An 18,433-nucleotide genomic window follows, 5' to 3' on the forward strand; every position below is an offset into this window, starting at 1 on the left:
AAAAAAAAAAAAAAAAACTTTCTGTCACATCGCTTCTCTTTCGACTACTTGGTACAACTTTTTTTTCTTCTTCGGCCCCGTTTCCCATCACACCTCAAACTATAACCTTTCCCTTTGTTCCTGCATCGGGTGTGGTGTGTTTGTGTCATTTGAAGGGAGCGGAACCAAAGAAAGAAAGACGAAGGGACAGAGAAAGAAAAAGAAGAAACAAAATTAAACAAAAGAAGAATGGATGGTCAATTCATACAAACCCACGCGCATACGTCAAGGTAACTCCATTCATTTGTTCCGCCTGCATTACCACATTCAAGGCACAAAAGAAAACACAAGCACAGCAAAGCAAGAGAATTAAGCAACACGGATACTCGAGCACAACCTTGAGGATATAGACTTTATTGTCTATTGGGCGACTCGCGTCTTGTCTTGCTGGACGCGACCAAAGAAGCGGAGCCAGAAGAGAGAAAGAGACAGAAAGGACGGCGTGATTTTTGAAGGATAGTGGTTACGATAACGCTTGGGAGACTGGAAGACTTTTCGATTTAGGGGTTTCCTTTTTTTTTGGGTGGTTTAGTTGAAACGACAAATCCATCCAAGAAAAGAAAAATCCCATAACAACAAACCTCCTAAAAAAAAAAAAAAAAAACAAGGAAAAAAAGCCATCCTGGCAAGCCAACAACAGGCTTAAAGAAGGGGCGCGGCGGCTCCGACCATGCGCCGGATACGGCAAGCTCTTTCAAGAATGGGCGGCAAAAGCAGCAAGCCGTCCGCGCAGACGGTGCCGGAGAAGTCGCAGCGGGTGCAGCAGCTCCGCGACGGCATGATCCACCCGCACCAGCACCACAATGGCGGCATCAACGGCACCCCCAACGCCAGCACGGCGGCGCTGTCCCGCAGCGGGACCACGACCCGTAGGTCGCTGGCCATGGACCTGGAGCCCGACGGACCGGGAGTGCTGATCATGCACGACGGGAGCCGCGATGGCGGCCGTGGGCTCAGCACCGCAAACACCAACACCACGGGTAACAGTATCGCCAGCAGCGGGTCCGGCGAGAACAAGGACAAGGGCATCGACATCATCCTCGTGCACGGATTCGGTGGAGGTCGCACCCGCAGCTGGACCCAGGACGGCGTCTGCTGGCCCCGGGACCTGCTTCCCCGAGAGCTCCCCGCCAACACGAGGGTCATCAGCTGGGGGTGGCGGGTTCCCGAGAACGTCGCGGCCGTGGGCGAGGCCGGAGGTTACGGGCAGCTGTGCGACATGGTCAGCGACCAGCTCTCGATGGACCTGGCGCGGGTTGACGGCGAGGCCGAGCGCGACCTCATCTTCATCGCGCACGGCATCGGAGGTCTCATCGTCAAGGACGCCCTGTCGACGACGGCCGTGTCGCAGGTCTTTGGTAAGCGCAGCGAGCTGGGTAGCATCTACCCGCGCACCGTCGGCGTCATCTTCCTGGGGACTCCGCAAAAGGGCCACGGCCGACAGACGCTGGCCCAGTGCGCCGCCATCGCCGCCAGGCTCGACTGCGCCGGCGGTCCCGGCGGGCAGATGGACGACGCCTTCTTCCGCATCATGGCCGACAGCAACGACGCGCTCGAGACGCACAGGGGAGAGTTTGCCCTCATCTCGCGTGATTTGCCTGTTGTTTGCGTACGCGAGCAGCTGCAAACGGCCGTGAGGGGAGTCGACATGCTGCCCAAGAACTGCTCGTCTTACGATGGCCTCAACGTCACCACCGATGATATTTTCAGGGACCACAACGGCCTGGCCAGGTACACCGACAGGCAGGACCCTGGATATTTCCAGCTGGTGGGACACATTAGCAAGCTCACCAGACGGACGAGGTTCCAGGATACCGAGGCTGGCATGATTAGAAGCAAAGGTGAGAGCAGCAGCCCATCTGTTTAACTCGATTATCTTCATTTGTCACTAGGTCTAGAAAGACTTTTCATCACTAACTTGTTCAACTACAACTCAAGAAATTCTCGACGCTCTCCACTACGACATGCGTGAGAACGAGAACAAGGCCAACGAGGAACTCAAGCAAACATCAGCCTGGATTCTTTCGGCCAAGGACACGCAGGGAAGCGGAGCAGGTGACAACGTCCCCAACGCCTTCAACAACTGGCTCGAGGACCCCGGCCAGTCCATCTTCTGGATCAGCGGCAATCCAGGATCTGGTAAGACGACGCTGATGAGACACGCCTTCCACGACCCGTCGACGCGTGAAAAGCTCCAACGTTGGGCCTCGAGCGGGATCGATGACGAGACCAAGCTCCGCCGGCGTGACAAGCCCGAGCTCCTCATGGCGGCCGTGTTCCTCTTCGAGGCGGGCAGCTACGTGCAAAAGTCTCGAGAGGGTATCCTCAGGGGTATGCTGTACCAGATCCTGACGCAGAAGCCAGAGTTCATCCCCATCTGCTTCCCGTCCTTCATGCAGGGCCCCTGGCCGCCCAAGGTTCCCTTCAACACCACCATGAACCTGTCGCAGGCGTTTTTCCAACTGTTTGCGCGCATGTCCAAGACTCTGAGGTTGTGCATGTTCATCGACGGACTGGACGAGTACCGTCTGGCCGAGGGCGCCCAGGACCAGCAGGATGACCCCAACCACAAGCCCGGCCAGAACCAAAACGGCAAAAAGCTCCACAAGAGGAGCAGCCGCTACTCGGTCGACGAGTTGACAAACGACACATCCACCTTGGCAGTCAGCGAGTACGGCAGCGCCAGCGAGCAAGCCACCAGCGTCGACGAGCGCGGTGATGTTTTGGGTAACGCCGCCTGGATCGCTGATTCGCACAGCGAAATCGCCCGTCTTATTATGGACCTGAGTAACCAAGACCACGTCAAGCTCTGCGTGGCCAGTCGTGAGTTGCCACCTTTCGAGGAGGCCTTTGCCGGAGTACCACGCCTCCGCGTCCACACCCAAACCGAGAAGCTCATTTCGCAGTACTGCGCCGACAGGCTGGACAAGGTCGCCCCTGGACTGTCGCAGGGTCAACGCCCTCTTTGTGACGAAGTGGCACGCAAGTCCAGGGGTGACATCCTCTGGGCCAGGCTGGCCATTGACATGTTGATGGAGGGTAGTCTACGCAAGCTCATGGCCACCCTCGACTCCCTCCCCTCGCAGCTCGGCGGTCCCAACGGCTTGTACATGCGCATCATCCAGGCCTTGGACAAGGAGGAGCAGCGCGAGGCGGCCCGCATCTTCCACCTCATCCTCCGCGCCGTCGATCCCCCCAACCTCATCACCCTTGCCTTTGCCGACGAGGGCTTCATCGCCGGCCCGGAGCTGCAATCCAAAGACCCATCCCTGGGCAGGCTCATCGTCGACCACGACCGAGCCCATCCCTACACCCGCGCCGACATGGCCGCCATCACCTCCCGCATGCAGTCTCGCCTGACGACATCCTGCGCCGACCTGCTCGAGACCACCGACAAGGGGAACCGCGTCGTCTTCATGCACCTGACGGCCAAGGAGTTTGTGCTGCGGTCCAGCGTCTGGAAGAAGATCAAGGCGCCCGTGCCGTCGTCGGTCGACCTCGACGTTTCGCTCATGTCGGGCACCATCCGCTACCTCAAGTGCTTCTCCACCCTCCGCCTCGTCGTCACCAACCGGCCTCGGCTGCAGTTCACCCCGGAGGCCTGGCTTCTCGTGTCGCACGTCCTTCGGTACGCCGCCCGCGTCGACGAGCGCCTCGTATCCACCGGCGACCCGGACTGCTCCCGCGAGACCTACATCGGCCTGCTGGACGAGCTGGACCGAACCTTCCAGGAGGCGTGGCAGACGGCCGTCAAGGAGCACGTCCCCGCCCGCGACGACGTCGGCTGGTACAGGGACAGGTACCGCCCGCTCATGGCCTCCCACTGGTCCGACTACGAGCCCATGGAGCTTGGTCCCAGCCCGCGCCGCGCCGGCTTCTTGTCCCTCGCCCTCCAGGCCAACCTGCTGGGTTACGTGTCGTACAAGCTCGGCCTCATCGCCGACGACAAGACCCGCGCCTCGGTCGCCATGGATCTGCTCGAGTTTGCCGTCAGCCCCGAGGGCGACTCGCGGACCGTCGACGGAGGGCCGAGCGTCAGCGCCTCTGGTGCCGTCACGGGCACGTACCGCGACTTCCACCACGACATGCCCGACGGGCGGTTCGTTCCCATGCTGTTGGAGGCGGCGGGTGGTCCTCCTCCCAGCGTGGACGGTGTCGAGGGTGGAGCCGAAGGTGGAGAAGGAGGAGAGGGTGACGCGGGTGGTGATGACGGCACGGCGTCCACTGCTCCCACCGACACGGGGGTCATCGAGTCTGCAGACCTCGAGGCGCAGAGGCGTCTGGTGTGGACGCAGGCGCTCAAGGCGGGACGGCAGTTCTTCCACCAGCGCGGAGCGGCGTCGGTGCTCAACATGACGCCCGAGTCGACCACGACCCTGGCCAGGAACAGGGGCCGCTGGGTCGCCGCCATCAAGGCGCTGCTGTCTACGGGATGGGCGGACCCGCACATCCAGATCCCGGCCTTTGGCATCGGCGGAGGCATGGACGACGCCGGCATGGGCGCCGGTGGCGAGCTGAGAACCGCAGCAGACGTCATCAAGGAGACGCTGGACGGCGAGGTTGAATTCCAACGCGAGCTGATCATGATCGAGGCATTGATCGTCAAGGTGTCTCAGGCCCAGAGTAGCAGGACGCCGGGGAGGGCGCTGTGAAAAGAAGGTGTGAGATGAAAGGGAGGGAGGGGAAGGAAAAGATTGTGTTTATTTAATAAACTGTTGGTAGCTCTGGGAGGAGAAACACCATTCTTTATTGGGCTATGGCAACGCTGCCATTCCACACGCACCATACCCATAGACTTTTTATCATGTTCCTTTTGTTGTTTACTAAAGACAGCTTACAGTTCCGCTTAAATATACCTCTTGAAGTATTTATTACTACCACTCTGCCTTTCAATGTATCCCAACCAGCTTAACCTCCCCCCTTTGGTGCTATTTACATCATCCCCTAAACAGCCAATCAACCTGTACAACAATTGTACCTTTATTTCCTTGAAACGTTTACAGCCCTCCTCAACACCCCACCGACCTTGAACTCAACCTTCTCAAGCCCATCTCCAAGCTCCCCCAAACCTTCATCCCTCCTCATCAGCTTCAAAAACTCCATGCACAGGAAATTCGCCACCTTGTCCGCAGCAGCAATCCTCGCTCTGACCTTTGTCCCTTCCCACGGCAACATCCACAACCTTCTCCGCATCTCAGCCACCCCCAGATCATCTGGTCTGGCCCACCCCTTGGGCCAAGACTCCTTGCTGTCCCCAAAATCCCCCCAGCTGTGGTAGTACCCGGTCAGTGAAAACGGCGGGCAAAAGACGACCCTATCCGCCTGCCCCGCCGCCGGTGGCTGCACATCAACGACCACCTTGCGGACGTGCATCTTTTTCTTTTCGCTGCTTGTGCCACCGCTGCTGCTGCTGCTGCTGCTGCTGCTGCTTCCGGTATTATTGGTGCGACTAGTCCTCCCAGATCGACACAAGTCACTCAACCCCCGACCGCGGAGGAACCCACCCGCCAGCGACTCGATCGCCTTGGCAATCACCGCCTCGCCCTTGGGGATTGGCAGGAACCGGCCCCAGCCCGTGAGCGACCAGTTCAGCCCGGCGGGGTCGTCAAACAGTCGCACCGAGACGGTCAGGACCTCGACGGTGGCTGCCTCCTTGCCGCGGTGGAAGGGGCGGTAGCACGCCGTGGGGCTGAGCACCGTCGGCCAGATGCCAGAAGTCCCGACCCACATGACATCCACGTCGACTTGGCCCCTGAGCCTGGAGGACGACAAGACGCGTCGCGCGCAGGCCGACAGGAATCGGTTCGTCGTCAGGAGCGCCGTCTGCGTCGTCTGCTCCTCCCAGGTGCGCGTGCCTATCAGTCCCGGCAGCCAGACGCACCGGGCGGAGAAGACTTGGAAGCGGCTGTCTTGTTCTTCGGTTGGATCGAGCGGGGCATCTTGCGTGTGCGAGAAGAAGACGTATTCAAAGATGATGAAGAGGATCTCTGGAGGGAGTTGCTCTAGTGTGAGCTTCCGGCAGTGGTTTATCTTTGTTATTTTGTGCTTGCGTTTGAGGGCCCGGCTTTCTCTGAGAGTTGGCGTTGGCTCTGTGTCTGGTCTTGTGGACATGGTGACACGATTGATCTTGATAATATTCAGTTTGTGTTTATAGTAGTGGATGGTGATTTTCTGGATGAAGTTGAGTGAGTGTTTTGGATTGATGAAAAAAAGAAAACACTGGCCGTATTTGATAAAGTAGAGCGACATAGGTAGATTGATGGAACAAAATGACTTCTAAGTGGCTAGGTGAGTAAATAAATAAATAGGCTTTTAGCCCATGTCACTTCCAAAGTTTAAGTGCACACCTCGAAGTGTGCGTCAAGGTCTGCAGTCATGTCACGTCGTTCGGTGTGTTAGAGCACATGTTAGGTTTGGCTTGTTGGCAGAATCACTACTACCTACCTCAGCTACCTTAGGTGTACCAATTTGACAAGCGACAAACCTTAAACAAAAAGCTACTGCAGCAATGAGTGTGGCTCGTGTGTCTTTTACTACAGAACTGTTGCCCACGTTTTATTTCTTTTTTCTTTTCCAATGGTGCGTCACGAGAAAGTGTTGCCTGGAGTGGCTGATAATTTCTCGACGGTGAATTTTGGTGCACATTAGCGGGAAAGTGTTTATCTAAAAAGGGGGCTTCGGGAAGTACATTGCGACTGGAAGCTCAAGTTTTGTATTGAAGGCAATTACCGGATCTGTCAAGTAGTAAAAACGGACCTTATTGTTCATCTAGAACCAGTCGACATTCCCTTGTCCAACCGAGTCAACAACGTTGGCCAAGGGGTGGGCACGCCTTTGTTTGTATTAACAAGACTAATATCGCAAATTGTATATGTAAATATTTTACCTCGGTATGAAGAATTAAACAATGATTTTACAGTCAAGCCCCGATGCTTGCTGCTTGCTGAGATCAAGACGTCCTGACCCAGGCACATAAACCGCATTCCGGACGCTGGCAGTTGCAGTTAACTTCACCGTACCCCAAGACCTAAGGTAGGTAATTACCTATGTCCCTACCCTGAGTACCTTACCTTAGCTAGGAGTATAGCCATAGTTGGACTTGCCAGTGCCTGCCTTCCTTTATCACGCATCTTACGCATCTTTGTTCGCACCAATTTAATTCTGCCACAAGCAGTAAAGCCTCGTCCTTTGTTCTCTACTCCCGCTGTTGCATTCGTACCTCGAGACAATGCCAGGGTATAGTGGTAACCGGTCAGTCCACCCTTTAAATGCGCCCTTTTCAGTTTCCATATCCGTGCCGGGCGGGCCATTCCAGATCAAAGTTTCAAATAACGACAATTCATTTTTCTCGACATCTTTTTTATGCACTTGTGTATATCACCTCAAACACCAAATTCTAGCCAACCAAAGGACCATCCACATGCACACAATGTCTCCAACACAACTCTATCAATTCACCTACCCCTCCTCACTGACCCTCACGCACGTGCCCCCACCACCGTCACCCACCTTTGAAGACTGGTGGTCCGCCCAAATGACACAACACCCGTTTCTGTCCCAAACCTTCGACCCCTGGCGCGCCACCGTACCCGTACTCCGCCGCTCCCTGACCGCGCTGGGCATCCCCACGACGCCCCGCGCGCGCAAGTCCGCCCTGGTCCGCGCGTTCGAGGACGAGGCACCGCTCCTCGTCCCGCAGTTCGAAGCCAACCTCAAAGCCTGCTTTCCTCCCTTGCCGCCACAGCCGCTGCGGCGGCCCCGGGGCATCAAGCGGCGGTTGAGAGGAAAACGCGACGACGATGAAGGAGAAGGACGAGAGGAGGATGGCGACGCGGATGAGGGAGCAAAAGCCCGGCTGGAGCTGAGGAGGCAGAAGCTGGCTCGGCTGAACCGCGACGAGTTGGACGATTTGGTCCAGTTTCGTGATGATATGCGCTCGGCCGAGAAGAAGCTTGAGATGAGCATGGGGGAGTTTGAGAGTGTGAGGTGGAAGGTGCAACGTCTGCTGGGCGAGTTGAATAAGGGCTTGGCTGGGCTGGATGATGCGAGGGCGAAGTGTGCCGAGTGGAGGGAGAGCATGACGGATGATTTACGGTTGTGGCTTTCTATGCAGTGATATCGGATTGATGTTGTTAGTTTATCATCTCATTTACCAAGATATCTACCTACCTAAGCAAGAGTATTTGCGTTGCCAAGCTTGTAAACAAAGTATTCGAATCCAGCTTAGTGGTGTTGCAAGTCCCAGAAGAGCCTTGTAATTTTGGCTATCAAAGCCACTGACAAAGAAAGTGTTTGCGGTCAAAGTTTTACCTTTTTCAGACCCGTGCTAATTGACGAGGACAAAGAAGCTCGTTGCCAAGGCTGAGGTCCTAATCTTGTTGTTTTCATGTGACCAGGACAAAGGACTGTCTGGTGATGCTTTCAGTCGAGCATATTCATTCGGTATTGGTGCTCAATTGACTCGCCATGTCCATAGTGTTGCGGTCTTTATTCGTTCAACGGTTCCGGATAGCACAGCAACTCGTTGAACGAACAGACCCCTGAGTCCAATTCTGTGTGACTGTATGCATTGTTGTCTCCTCTTATATCACCACGACAAGTCTTACCAGTCCCATCCCAAGATCCAAGTCATTCTCCTGAACCAAGCAGCAGAGAATGCCCACCACCAGATCCAACACCATGCCAACCCCTCCCAAAGCCCTCACCGCGTCCGAGTACTGGGACGAGCAGTGCGCCACCTACCCCTTCCTGGCCGACGACTTTGACGCGACCAAGCTCAGGGTGCCCGTCCTGCGCAACACCCTCAGTACCCTCAACATCGACTTCCCGAGCAACGCCCGCAAGGCCGAGCTCGTCCAGCTCTTCCAAGACCACTCGTCCGGGCCCATCTCCGCCTTCAAGGAGTACGTACGCAAGGGGTACGCCGACTTTGCCGACGAGGAGAAGAAGAAACGCAAGGACGAGAGGAAGCAAAAGACCAAGGAGGCCAAAGACACCAAGACCGAAACCACCGAAAAGGCAACCAAGGGAAGAAAAGCCAAAGCCCTATCCATCATCACCACCGACGACAACACCCCGCCGCACACCACAGACGAGCCCGTCACCCCCGACCCCGAGGACGCAGCCGCGCACCACACCCGACTATGGGTCTCTGGGGCGCTCGGCCCGCTGCGACAAGAAAAGGTCTCGGAGCTGTACGGCAGCCTGCTCCCCCTCGCAGGCATAGACCCCCAGGGCCACGACGAGGGCAGGCAGTGGCCGGTCGAAGACGTGATTCGAGTCCTCGGCAGCGCCCCGTTCGAGCGCCGCTTCAAAGCCATCTCTGCAATGCTCGACCTCGAGCGCGACCGACGGGAGCGGGGCGAGCAGCCCGACACGCCCGTGTACCCGTGGCCGCCGGCAGCTGCTGGTCGTGGCGGCGACGACTCCGGGTCCTCGCAGGGCCGGAAGCGCCGGCGCAGGGATGCGGTGCTCGAGGCGGCCAAGCGCGTCAAGGTGACGCCCGAGGAGGACGCGGCGTTCCGCAAGCTGCTGCAGCAGTCGAGGACGGCGGCGTTTGAGGAGCTCGAGGAGGCCGCTATGGACTTTGAGACTTCCAGGAAGGCGTGCCTGACCGAGATTGAGCTCATGACCGATGCCGTTGATGAGATGAGGAGGAATTGGACCCTTTTACGCAATGCTGGAACCGATGTGGAGGAGTTGATCGAGGAGTTTTCTCGGATTGAGCATTGAGGTTGTGCCGATATTGTAAGAGCGTATGGTGTGGCGTGTCATTGATGTAGTCGTTATTGAATCTATTTTCAAGTCTTTTTTCTTTTTCTTTTTTTTCTTCTTTTTTTTCGGACTCAGGCGTCGCCGTGGCCAAGGTAGACAGATATACTGACAACCTAACGTGACATTTCTCCCCCTGGAGTTATGAAGTCGACTGGCCAACTAATGATTAGTACCTCTGCTCATGTCCTACAGTCCTAGACTGGAACAGATCTCAATCCGGGCTCAGGTAGATAACATTGCAAAGATAAACAAGGGGGAGCTGCCAAACAAGAACCCAACAGTTCAAGTATTAGCCGAACCGTCATCTCGTATCAAAATCCAGAAGTAGCAGGAAAAAACAACGTCCACATCAATGAAACCCTAGAAATATCTTGCAAAAACCTGTCAAAATGTAAACACATTTTACCCCAAACCAGCCCAGAACATCACAAAACCACGCATTCCTCACCCTCGTCAGCTCGGCGTCATGGGTCGACTACCAGCATACAGCTCCACCTTCTTTGAGCTGTCCTCCTCCTCGTCTTCCTTGCCGAAGCTCGTCATGCTAAACTCGGGCACGCTCCTCGTCAATCTCCTCAGCATGCCGCTCGTATTGGCCTTGGCCATCCTGGCCTTTTCCCTTTCCTTCTCCTTGACCCGCAGCTCCCGCTCGGCCTCGTCGTCCAACATGGTGCCCTCGATGCTAATGTAGCCATGATCGCCCGCCGTGCCTACGTCAAAGTTCTTGATCCGGAACCGCAGCTTGCCCGCGATGCGCTTTCCAGCCGCGTCGACCCAATATCCTGTCGCATGCATCTGCTGTAGGCTTGCCTCGAGGTCCTCCTGGTCGTCTTCACCTGCCTCCTCCACGGCCTCTACTTCCTCTTCGCCCTCGCCACCAGCTCCCTCGAGGTTGGTCTTCTTCCCCGCGTTCCGAAACTTTGCCTTCTTGGCGTCCTCGGCCTTTTGCACAACATCGATGAACCTCCAGCCCTTGGGCACCCTGTTGGCCTCTATGCTGGCGTTGAACCGGTTCCAGCACACGACGCCCAGGTGACCTTCGCTCTGCAGGTTGACCACACCCTCCATCCAGGCACCGCGGCGGGGCACAAAGAGGTACACCTCGGCCGTGAGCCAGCCAAAGCCGACGGCGTACTCGTCCTTGCAGGACAGTAACGTCGGGGTTCGGTCGGTGGGCGGGTTGCGCGGGTCGGCACGGGTGGGGAGTTCGCCGAGCGTGACGTGTCTGTAGTCGAGCAGGACACCCTTCAGCAGAGGCGAGTAGTGATTCAGAAGTGGCTGGAGGTGCTGCTCTGCCACCTTTGTAAGGGGCTGGTCAAAGCCAATGGGGAACAGGGGGACGTAGAGCGACACGATTTGTGTGGCAAAGGGGAATTCTGGGTTCGAGGGCGCATGGGCGGGCTGGAGTATATCGGGCTTGGAAGAACGTGCTATCGAGGGGCTGTCGACGTCCATCAAGTCGAGGGCAAAGCCCTGCGAGGCCGGAGAGTCTGGCGGCAGAGCCTCGGACGAGTTTGACTTTTTGATTTTAGCAGCACTAGAGTCTTCCTTAACTTCCTCCTCTGCAGCACGATCCGACTTTCTCCTTGATCGCTTCTTCTTCTTTTCGGGTGCGGCCTCCTCGGTGGCTGCATCGTCAACAATGGTCTCTGATGCTGCAGCTTCCACATCACTCTTGTTCTTTTTAGACTTCTTGGTGGATTTAACTGGCGACTCTGGGACAACATCATCTGCTGCGTCCTCGCCGTTTGCGGTCTTATCCTTCTTCTTCTTTTGCTTCTTTTCCTTCTTGGAATGAGCCTCTTCTACCTGTTCTGGCTCGGCGTCGACATCTTCCGTCTCTGTATGCTTTGACTTGCGCGACTTTTTGTGTTTCTTCTTCTCCTCTCCATTGACCTGTTGGCCATCTTCCGCTCCATCGGCAATAGGGGCCTCGCTTTTGGATCGTTTGTGGTTGCGTGCCTCGGTGGCTTCATCGTCTTCCCGCGGCCGTTTCTTCTCCTTGTTCTTCTTGGACTTTTTCTCCGCCTTGGATGAAGGCAAGTCGGTTTCGATTGTGGCAGGCATTGTGGGAGGATGCTTGCTCGAGCAAGCCGGGATTGTGTATTTCAAGTTTCCCTTGCTCTCATTGATTTTTCCCTTTCTCTTCTTTTGGCTTGAAGAGTCGCGTGGACCGGGGGATTCCCACCGCAACAAATTCTGTTCTGGTGTCGCAAAGGCGTTTGCCGACAATCGCGGCTTCGACGTCCAGAATTTTTTTAGTGGAGTCAATCGATTAATGGTGGGGTTTGGATTGTAGCTGTCTAAAACGGGCTTAGCGTCTTGAATATCGACTGCGGGCTTGAGAAAGAGTAAAGGCTCCGTGCATGAAACGCAAACTTGGAACTGTGACAAACACCACAGACACTGGACCATGAACAGTGCGAGTGTTAAGGATGAACTTTCCCAGTTGGTCCCTCCCTCCCAAGCCTCCGCAACTTACCCCTTCCAAGCATTTGCACTCACTGAGCAGGGCAAGGTTATGACTGGACAAACGACAAACCATCCATCCATACTGTACATCTCCAAATGATCTGCAACCGGGCCAACGCGACACGACACTTCTACCCTAATAAATCATAGTTCTCTCTCATCCTTGATCCGACGGTATTTAAGATTCTTCGCTTCCATCGCAGGGTCAGCCGCGCATTCCCAAAAATCAAGCAGTAAGGAGTGACAGGGACAGACAGAGGGGGCGGAGACACGGCACGGAGACACGCGCACCGTTCAATGCTGAACTGGATCACATTGATTTGACCTTCAAAGTGTATCCTATTACTTCTCCAACGCCTGCATACTGCGTATGGTCACAACCAAATGAGCCATAGCAACCCGCCGACAGGAGCATCGGGCGGCCCGGGCTCGGCATCGGCCTCGGCAGCTCCGGCGCGCGGGTATTACTCGTTAAAGCGCAGCATCCAGACCGCATTCAATGGTGAGCACAACGTCGTTTGCTTGTTTGTTGAATGACTTTACCTAAATTATGTTGATGAGTCGCCGGCAAAAAAAAAAAAAAAAAAAAAACAACCTGGATGCTTTTCATGACAATGTCTAAACTTCTTCGTCCCCCTCCCCGATTCGTTTGCTGGAGAATCCGTCCTATCAAATACGTCAAATTCACTGTTCATTGCTTTTTTTTTTGTTCCGAACTCCCCGAATCTCACTCCATACCTGCGGTGCTCTTTCCTCATAAAAGTACCTTACATAAGAGTGCTTCTATACCTTCCCTAGCCGCATGATCATCGCTTTTGTTCAAGTATCTACCTACCTACCTAAGGTACCTACCTACCTACCCTTGCCCCTTCTGAACAGTCCATTTTCAAATTAGTCCTGGGCTGTTCTATCTCTCTCCATCTCCGACAAGTTACGGCAAGCCCCGTTTTGCCTTAAGTGGCTAATGCCTCAGTTACGCCCGCCCCCAAATACCCCACCTGTGGACCCCCGAGAGGCGGTCACGACAGCCACACGGCACGAGCTCGCCATTTAATGGCACCCAATATGGGTCTTGATCGTTGTTGATCATAGCTTAAATCCTTTGTGCTTGCTGTCTTGGGGTTCTGGACCAATTCAGTCGGCAGCAGCCCTGCAAAGCAAATTGGATATAATACGCACCTTGTCCAGCCCCAGTCGCCTTTTAATCCAAAACCCCTCTCCATCCCGACCGAGAGCACCCCCTCTTGTATCCGTGCGGTGATGCTACTTGTCTACAATAAACCCCGGCTCGCTCGGTTGGGAAGTTCCTGATCTGGCCTCCACATCACATCGTTTGCTACCACCGGGGAACTCCATCTTACGTAAACACCTCGACCATTGAGCAAGAGCTTGCCTTGGACTTCAAAGCAGTCTGTTATTGGGTCTAGAGGCTCTACTGGAGTCTACTTCACCTTTGTTATCGACTTAGGCCAGCAACTTGAGGGCTTGCTCCTTGTCGTCGCCGTGAGGGTTGTGAATACACTCTAGATCTAGGCCTCTGGCTGTAGCAGTTGCCGTGATGCGCCCATTTCAAAGACGTGAATGTACGAGGATCTATCCATACCCCAACCTTGCAAGGCAACCTGGGGCAGTTCCCCGTGCTGTCCTGTTTAACGACATGGCTTTTGTCAATGTTCATACACGTCTCGGGAATCTGATCTAGCATACTAACACATCTTCATAACAGATCCCTTAGATCGGGGCCTCGGCCCACCAGCTTACCAGAGCAAGGTTAGGGTCATGGACAAGTATCAAGTCATTGGCTTTATTAGCAGTGGAACCTATGGTCGTGTCTACAAGGCCCGTGGCCGCCAGGGTCAGCCGGGAGAGTTTGCCATCAAGAAATTCAAGCCGGACAAGGAAGGCGAGCAGATCACGTACACGGGTATCTCGCAGTCGGCGATCCGCGAGATGGCTCTATGCTCGGAGCTCCGACACCCCAACGTCATCCGACTTGTCGAGACGATCCTAGAAGACAAGGCAATCTTCATGGTGTTCGAATACGCCGAGCACGACTTGCTACAGATCATCCACCACCACACACAGCAGCCCAAGCACCCAATCCCACCGCAAACCATCAAGAGCATCATGTTCCAGCTTCTCAACGGATGTCAGTACCTACACACCAACTGGGTCCTGCACCGTGATCTCAAACCCGCCAACATTATGGTTACGTCTTCGGGAGAGGTCAAGGTTGGTGACTTGGGCCTGGCCCGCATCTTCTGGAAACCCGTGCGTACCCTCATGCAGGGCGATAAGGTAGTCGTGACGATATGGTATCGCGCGCCAGAGCTGCTCATGGGTTCACACCACTACACGCCCGCCGTGGACATGTGGGCCGTTGGCTGCATCTTTGCAGAGCTTTTGAGCCTCAGGCCAATCTTCAAAGGAGAGGAAGCCAAAATGGACAACACAAAGAAGGGAGGCAGCCGAGATATGCCGTTCCAGCGCCACCAGATGCAAAAGATCGTCGACATAATGGGCATGCCGACCAAGGAGCGGTGGCCACTATTGACCAGTATGCCCGACTACGACAAGCTGCCGCTACTACAACCGCCACTTAGCGCCTCGGGTTACCCCCAACAGCCGCCTCATAGTCATCATCACCACCAACACTACAACCAAGGGCCCCAGTACGGAGGCAGGGCGGGCGGGCCCACGTCTTCATCATCGGCAAACTCGTCGTCCGCCGCCGCCGCGGCAAGCCAATCCCACTTGGACAAATGGTACTACCACACCGTGTCGCAGGGCCAGACAGCGGGGCCGATGCCGCACGCGCCGCCGGGCAGTCTTGCCTCGTTGGGAGTCGAGGGCTACAAGCTTCTGGCAGGTCTGCTCGAGTACGATCCGGAGAAGCGGCTGACTGCGGCAGCGGCCCTGCAGCATAACTTCTTCAGTACCGGGGACAGGGTCAGCGCCAACTGCTTCGAGGGCTGCAAGGCCGAGTACCCGCACCGTCGCGTCAGCCAGGAGGACAACGACATACGCACTGGCAGCGTTCCCGGCACCAAGAGGAGTGGGATGCCGGACGACTCGATGGGGAGGCCCGGGAAGCGAGTCAAGGAGTGAAAAAGTATAACCATTACTCGGGGGTTGTCGCTTTGGTTCCATATGGGCTTTTTGCTGCTTTTGTAGATTAGGCTTGGTCAGCTGCCTTTAAAGTTCCAGCCGCTGCTTTTTATCTTGTTTGGCTTTCGGGTTTCGGGCTTATCTATTGTTACGTAGTGAGATACCTATTATAGGCGTACGGAGTTTTATATGCAGGGCGCGGTCAAATGTATATGTATAAATTTTTTTTAAATTTCTTTTCAATCATGTTGGGATACGTCAACATAAACTCCCCTTGGAGTTGGAGGCGAGATTACTGTATCAAACCTGTCCCTACTGTTTGTACCAACTCCGAGTATAGACCAGAAGCGCAAACCAGAAACCGTGCAGTAGGCCAGCCTCCGAGGCTACGTCGTCTCTTTTTTTTTTTTTTTTTTTTTTTTTTTTTAGCCATTTTCCTAAAGCAACCAATCCGGCCACCGCTCCGAGACGCCAGAGGTTTAGAGTAAAGTAGGCGTTACGTACACAAAAGGTGCAGTTTTTGAACCAACATTCGATATGGAAGATGAGGTCAATGAAGCCGCGAACCGAGTCTCCCCGAAGAGTGTTTGCAAAAGAAAAAAAGACATCGATATACGCCTGTCACCCAAGAAAGCCCCTTCAAAGCCAAGACAAAAAGACACCAACCTAGAAAGCGCTGAATAGAAGATTGGCTCGGCATGTTTTTAAATGTTTTTTTTTAGTAGTTCTCTTCATTCTCATGGCCAAGATAAGAGATATGTAGTGGTATTTTGCTTGATAACAAAAAAGGAGGAAAAAATAGGGAGGTAGATGGGGGAATAAAAGAAAGATATGGGGGTATTAAAAGACATTTCGTTAAGACGGGAAAACAAAACAGAAAACAGGAACCCGAGCGTTTAAACAAAAGATACAAACAAATATCCCGTGCGCGACTCCGGTCTTTTCTTTCTTTTTCCTGGGATGGGAAGAAAAGAAGGTGGTCATAATCCCAAAAAGAAGACACCTCAACAACGTAGAATAAAAAAGCCCTCAAGACTTGGGGGATATTTTTTTTTTCACTTCTTGGCCGGCGCAGGCGGCGCCTTTACATTGTTGGAAAGCCAGGCCAGGCCCTCAAGTAAACCCTCGCCCGTGGTTGCGCAGCTGGGCACCACGTACCAGATCTTGTCCTTAAGCTTGGATAACTGGAGCGCCTCGGTGACTTCTTGCGGCTTCATTGCTGTTGAATGGGGAAAAGGAGTCGGCGTTAGTAGGTGTTTTCTTCGATTGAGTATCATGGTCATTGAGTAAACGGGGGGAAAGCTTACCGTTTTCAAGATCCTGCTTGTTCGCAAACACCAACAGCAGGCTGTCCTTCATCTCTCGATCGTTGATGATGCGGTGGAGCTCCTGTCGGGCCTCGTCCATGCGCTTACGGTCCGACGAGTCAATGACGAAGATGAGACCTTGGGTACCTGTATGTTTTGGGCGCGGCGCATTTTGGGTCAGCAACAAAACAAATGTGGTCAAAACAGACTCGAATCACAGTCCTCTTTCAACCCGCCATCGTGCGCGCCTCGCCACCCTCAAGAACTGGGAAACTAACCGCTAAAGTAATGCCTCCACAGCGGACGAATCTTGTCCTGGCCACCGACGTCCCAGACGTTGAACTTGACGTTCTTGTACGTCACCGTCTCGACGTTGAAGCCGACCGTCGGGATGGTGGTCACGTCTTGACCCAGCTTGAGCTTGTAGAGAATCGTCGTCTTGCCGGCCGCGTCCAATCCCAGCATCAGCAGCCGCATCTCCTTGGATCCGAAGATCTTGCCCATCATCTTGGAGAGCTGCCCTCCCATCTTGGCAGTGTTGATGGGTTACGCGGGAAGCCTTGTTGTGTATTTGTTGTGTTTATTGTCGGGGCTCTTTTGGTTCTCGAGGGATGGAATTGGATTTGCTAGTCTCTCTTCTCCTATTCTCCTTCCTGATCGAGCGTGTTGCTCTTTTTTTTTTTGTTCAGGCTGCAAGAATTGGGCGAAGGAAGTTAAAAGGGAGGAGGCCTCGCGAGGCGGAAGAGTAAGTAGGAGCTTCGTTAGGTTGTGGAGGTGAGAGAGAGCTTTGGGCACCGTGCGCGCGCAGCGGCACCAGGACGTTTAAAAGGGTCGAAACACGTCGGTAAGCGTCGGGGCGGGAAGCAAAATCTCGAGAAGAACAAAAAGAAGCGAAAGAAAGAGAGAGAGAAAAAAAAAGTAGCTTATTCTCTGCAGCTCTATTTCGGTGAGATTCGTTTATGTGGTTGGCTCGGTTTGGTAGAGTGTAAATAAAAAAAAAACGATATCTGGTCTATGTTCGGCGCAAACCCCGTAAACGTCTTGTGCTTGTCGGGGGACAAGATGACTGGGGTCCGAGTGTTAAACGGGGCTGTTTGGTCTAGGTCCAGTTCTGTTCTAGGTCTAGGTAAGGTAGGTGGGCTGGTTGGAGGGGAAAGTGAAGAGTTTCTGGAAACTCTAACGGGCTTCGGTTCGAACGGGCGAACACAGTTAATTTTGGGCTGGTGACCCTTTATTTTGTTCCTGTTAATACTTCTTCTCTTTTAATGTCCGATTTATGATCAGCAATTCCGGTGACAGCTTTGTCGAAAGGGTCGTTGACTGGGGTTGTAACGAGCTTCTACCCAAGCGAGGAGTTGGTGGTGCGTACCCGAAGAAGCTACTTTGTAATTTCCAAGAGCCAATCTTTTTTGTTTTTTTCTTGCGCTGACAGAGATGGATGGAATAACTAACGGCTGTGAAAGGCGAAGTTCTGAAAAAACAAGATACTGACAGAACAAACAAAAAAAGAGTTCGTTTTTCTGTTTCAACTCTCTTTTTTTTTTCGTTAAAGAAAAGAAGACACAAGCTAAATATCAGGAAGTCCGTAAAAAAATTCAACTATAAATTTCATTTTTGATTCGTCTTCTTCTTCTTCTTCGTCTTTTCTTCCGCCTCTTCTCTAAGATCGCATACTCTTCAACAGAGTACCAAACAATTGCTTCTGCAGGTACCTTTTTTTTTGCGCGTCTCAA

At 54.1% G+C, this 18,433-nt stretch overlaps 7 protein-coding genes across 7 annotated transcripts; 4 read left to right on the plus strand and 3 right to left on the minus strand.

Annotated features, from left to right (window-relative positions):
• Positions 1 to 709: 709 nt before the first annotated feature.
• Positions 710 to 4,691, plus strand: PgNI_00082 (uncharacterized protein; the record flags this gene model as incomplete). Its single annotated transcript, XM_031120166.1, has 2 exons — positions 710 to 1,880; positions 1,978 to 4,691. The coding sequence occupies 2 exons, from the start codon at positions 710 to 712 to the stop codon at positions 4,689 to 4,691; spliced, it is 3,885 nt and encodes a 1,294-aa protein (XP_030988302.1).
• Positions 4,692 to 5,019: 328 nt separating this feature from the next.
• Positions 5,020 to 6,288, minus strand: PgNI_00083 (uncharacterized protein; the record flags this gene model as incomplete). The annotated part of the gene is made up of 2 exons (XM_031120167.1): positions 5,020 to 5,379; positions 5,575 to 6,288. 2 exons carry the CDS (start codon positions 6,286 to 6,288, stop codon positions 5,020 to 5,022), a joined length of 1,074 nt encoding a protein of 357 aa, XP_030988301.1.
• A 1,180-nt stretch (positions 6,289 to 7,468) lies between these two features.
• On the plus strand, positions 7,469 to 8,155 carry PgNI_00084 (uncharacterized protein; the record flags this gene model as incomplete). The annotated part of the gene is made up of 1 exon (XM_031120168.1): positions 7,469 to 8,155. One exon carries the CDS (start codon positions 7,469 to 7,471, stop codon positions 8,153 to 8,155), a length of 687 nt encoding a protein of 228 aa, XP_030988300.1.
• A 563-nt stretch (positions 8,156 to 8,718) lies between these two features.
• Positions 8,719 to 9,771, plus strand: PgNI_00085 (uncharacterized protein; the record flags this gene model as incomplete). Its single annotated transcript, XM_031120169.1, has 1 exon — positions 8,719 to 9,771. One exon carries the CDS (start codon positions 8,719 to 8,721, stop codon positions 9,769 to 9,771), a length of 1,053 nt encoding a protein of 350 aa, XP_030988299.1.
• A 495-nt stretch (positions 9,772 to 10,266) lies between these two features.
• Positions 10,267 to 11,880, minus strand: PgNI_00086 (uncharacterized protein; the record flags this gene model as incomplete). Its single annotated transcript, XM_031120170.1, has 1 exon — positions 10,267 to 11,880. The coding sequence occupies one exon, from the start codon at positions 11,878 to 11,880 to the stop codon at positions 10,267 to 10,269; it is 1,614 nt and encodes a 537-aa protein (XP_030988298.1).
• A 1,194-nt stretch (positions 11,881 to 13,074) lies between these two features.
• Positions 13,075 to 15,589, plus strand: PgNI_00087 (uncharacterized protein). The gene is made up of 2 exons (XM_031120171.1): positions 13,075 to 13,868; positions 14,012 to 15,589. The coding sequence occupies exons 1-2, from the start codon at positions 13,844 to 13,846 to the stop codon at positions 15,391 to 15,393; spliced, it is 1,407 nt and encodes a 468-aa protein (XP_030988297.1). The 5' UTR covers positions 13,075 to 13,843; the 3' UTR covers positions 15,394 to 15,589.
• Positions 15,590 to 15,828: 239 nt separating this feature from the next.
• On the minus strand, positions 15,829 to 18,004 carry PgNI_00088 (uncharacterized protein). Its single transcript, XM_031120172.1, has 3 exons — positions 16,979 to 18,004; positions 16,701 to 16,847; positions 15,829 to 16,612 (listed from the first exon to the last, which is right to left on the minus strand). The coding sequence occupies exons 1-3, from the start codon at positions 17,226 to 17,228 to the stop codon at positions 16,449 to 16,451; spliced, it is 561 nt and encodes a 186-aa protein (XP_030988306.1). The 5' UTR covers positions 17,229 to 18,004; the 3' UTR covers positions 15,829 to 16,448.
• Between the last annotated feature and the right edge of the window lie 429 nt (positions 18,005 to 18,433).

The sequence above is a fragment of the Pyricularia grisea genome (genome assembly GCF_004355905.1).
Source record: "Pyricularia grisea strain NI907 chromosome Unknown Pyricularia_grisea_NI907_Scaffold_1, whole genome shotgun sequence".
In the NCBI taxonomy this organism is placed as follows: Eukaryota; Fungi; Ascomycota; class Sordariomycetes; order Magnaporthales; family Pyriculariaceae; genus Pyricularia; species Pyricularia grisea.

Excerpts from the sequence above, each read along its gene's own strand:
- PgNI_00087 (XM_031120171.1), top strand. The coding sequence starts at position 13,844 with ATGCGCCCATTTCAAAGACGTGAAT. Across the intron at positions 13,869-14,011 it reads CCCATTTCAAAGACGTGAAT|ATCCCTTAGATCGGGGCCTC; the intron begins GTACGAGGATCT and ends TCTTCATAACAG.
- PgNI_00088 (XM_031120172.1), bottom strand. The coding sequence starts at position 17,228 with ATGGGAGGGCAGCTCTCCAAGATGATGGGCAAGATCTTCGGATCCAAG. Across the intron at positions 16,848-16,978 it reads GTGGAGGCATTACTTTAGCG|GTACCCAAGGTCTCATCTTC; the intron begins GTTAGTTTCCCA and ends CAAAACATACAG. Across the intron at positions 16,613-16,700 it reads CAAGCAGGATCTTGAAAACG|CAATGAAGCCGCAAGAAGTC; the intron begins GTAAGCTTTCCC and ends CCCATTCAACAG.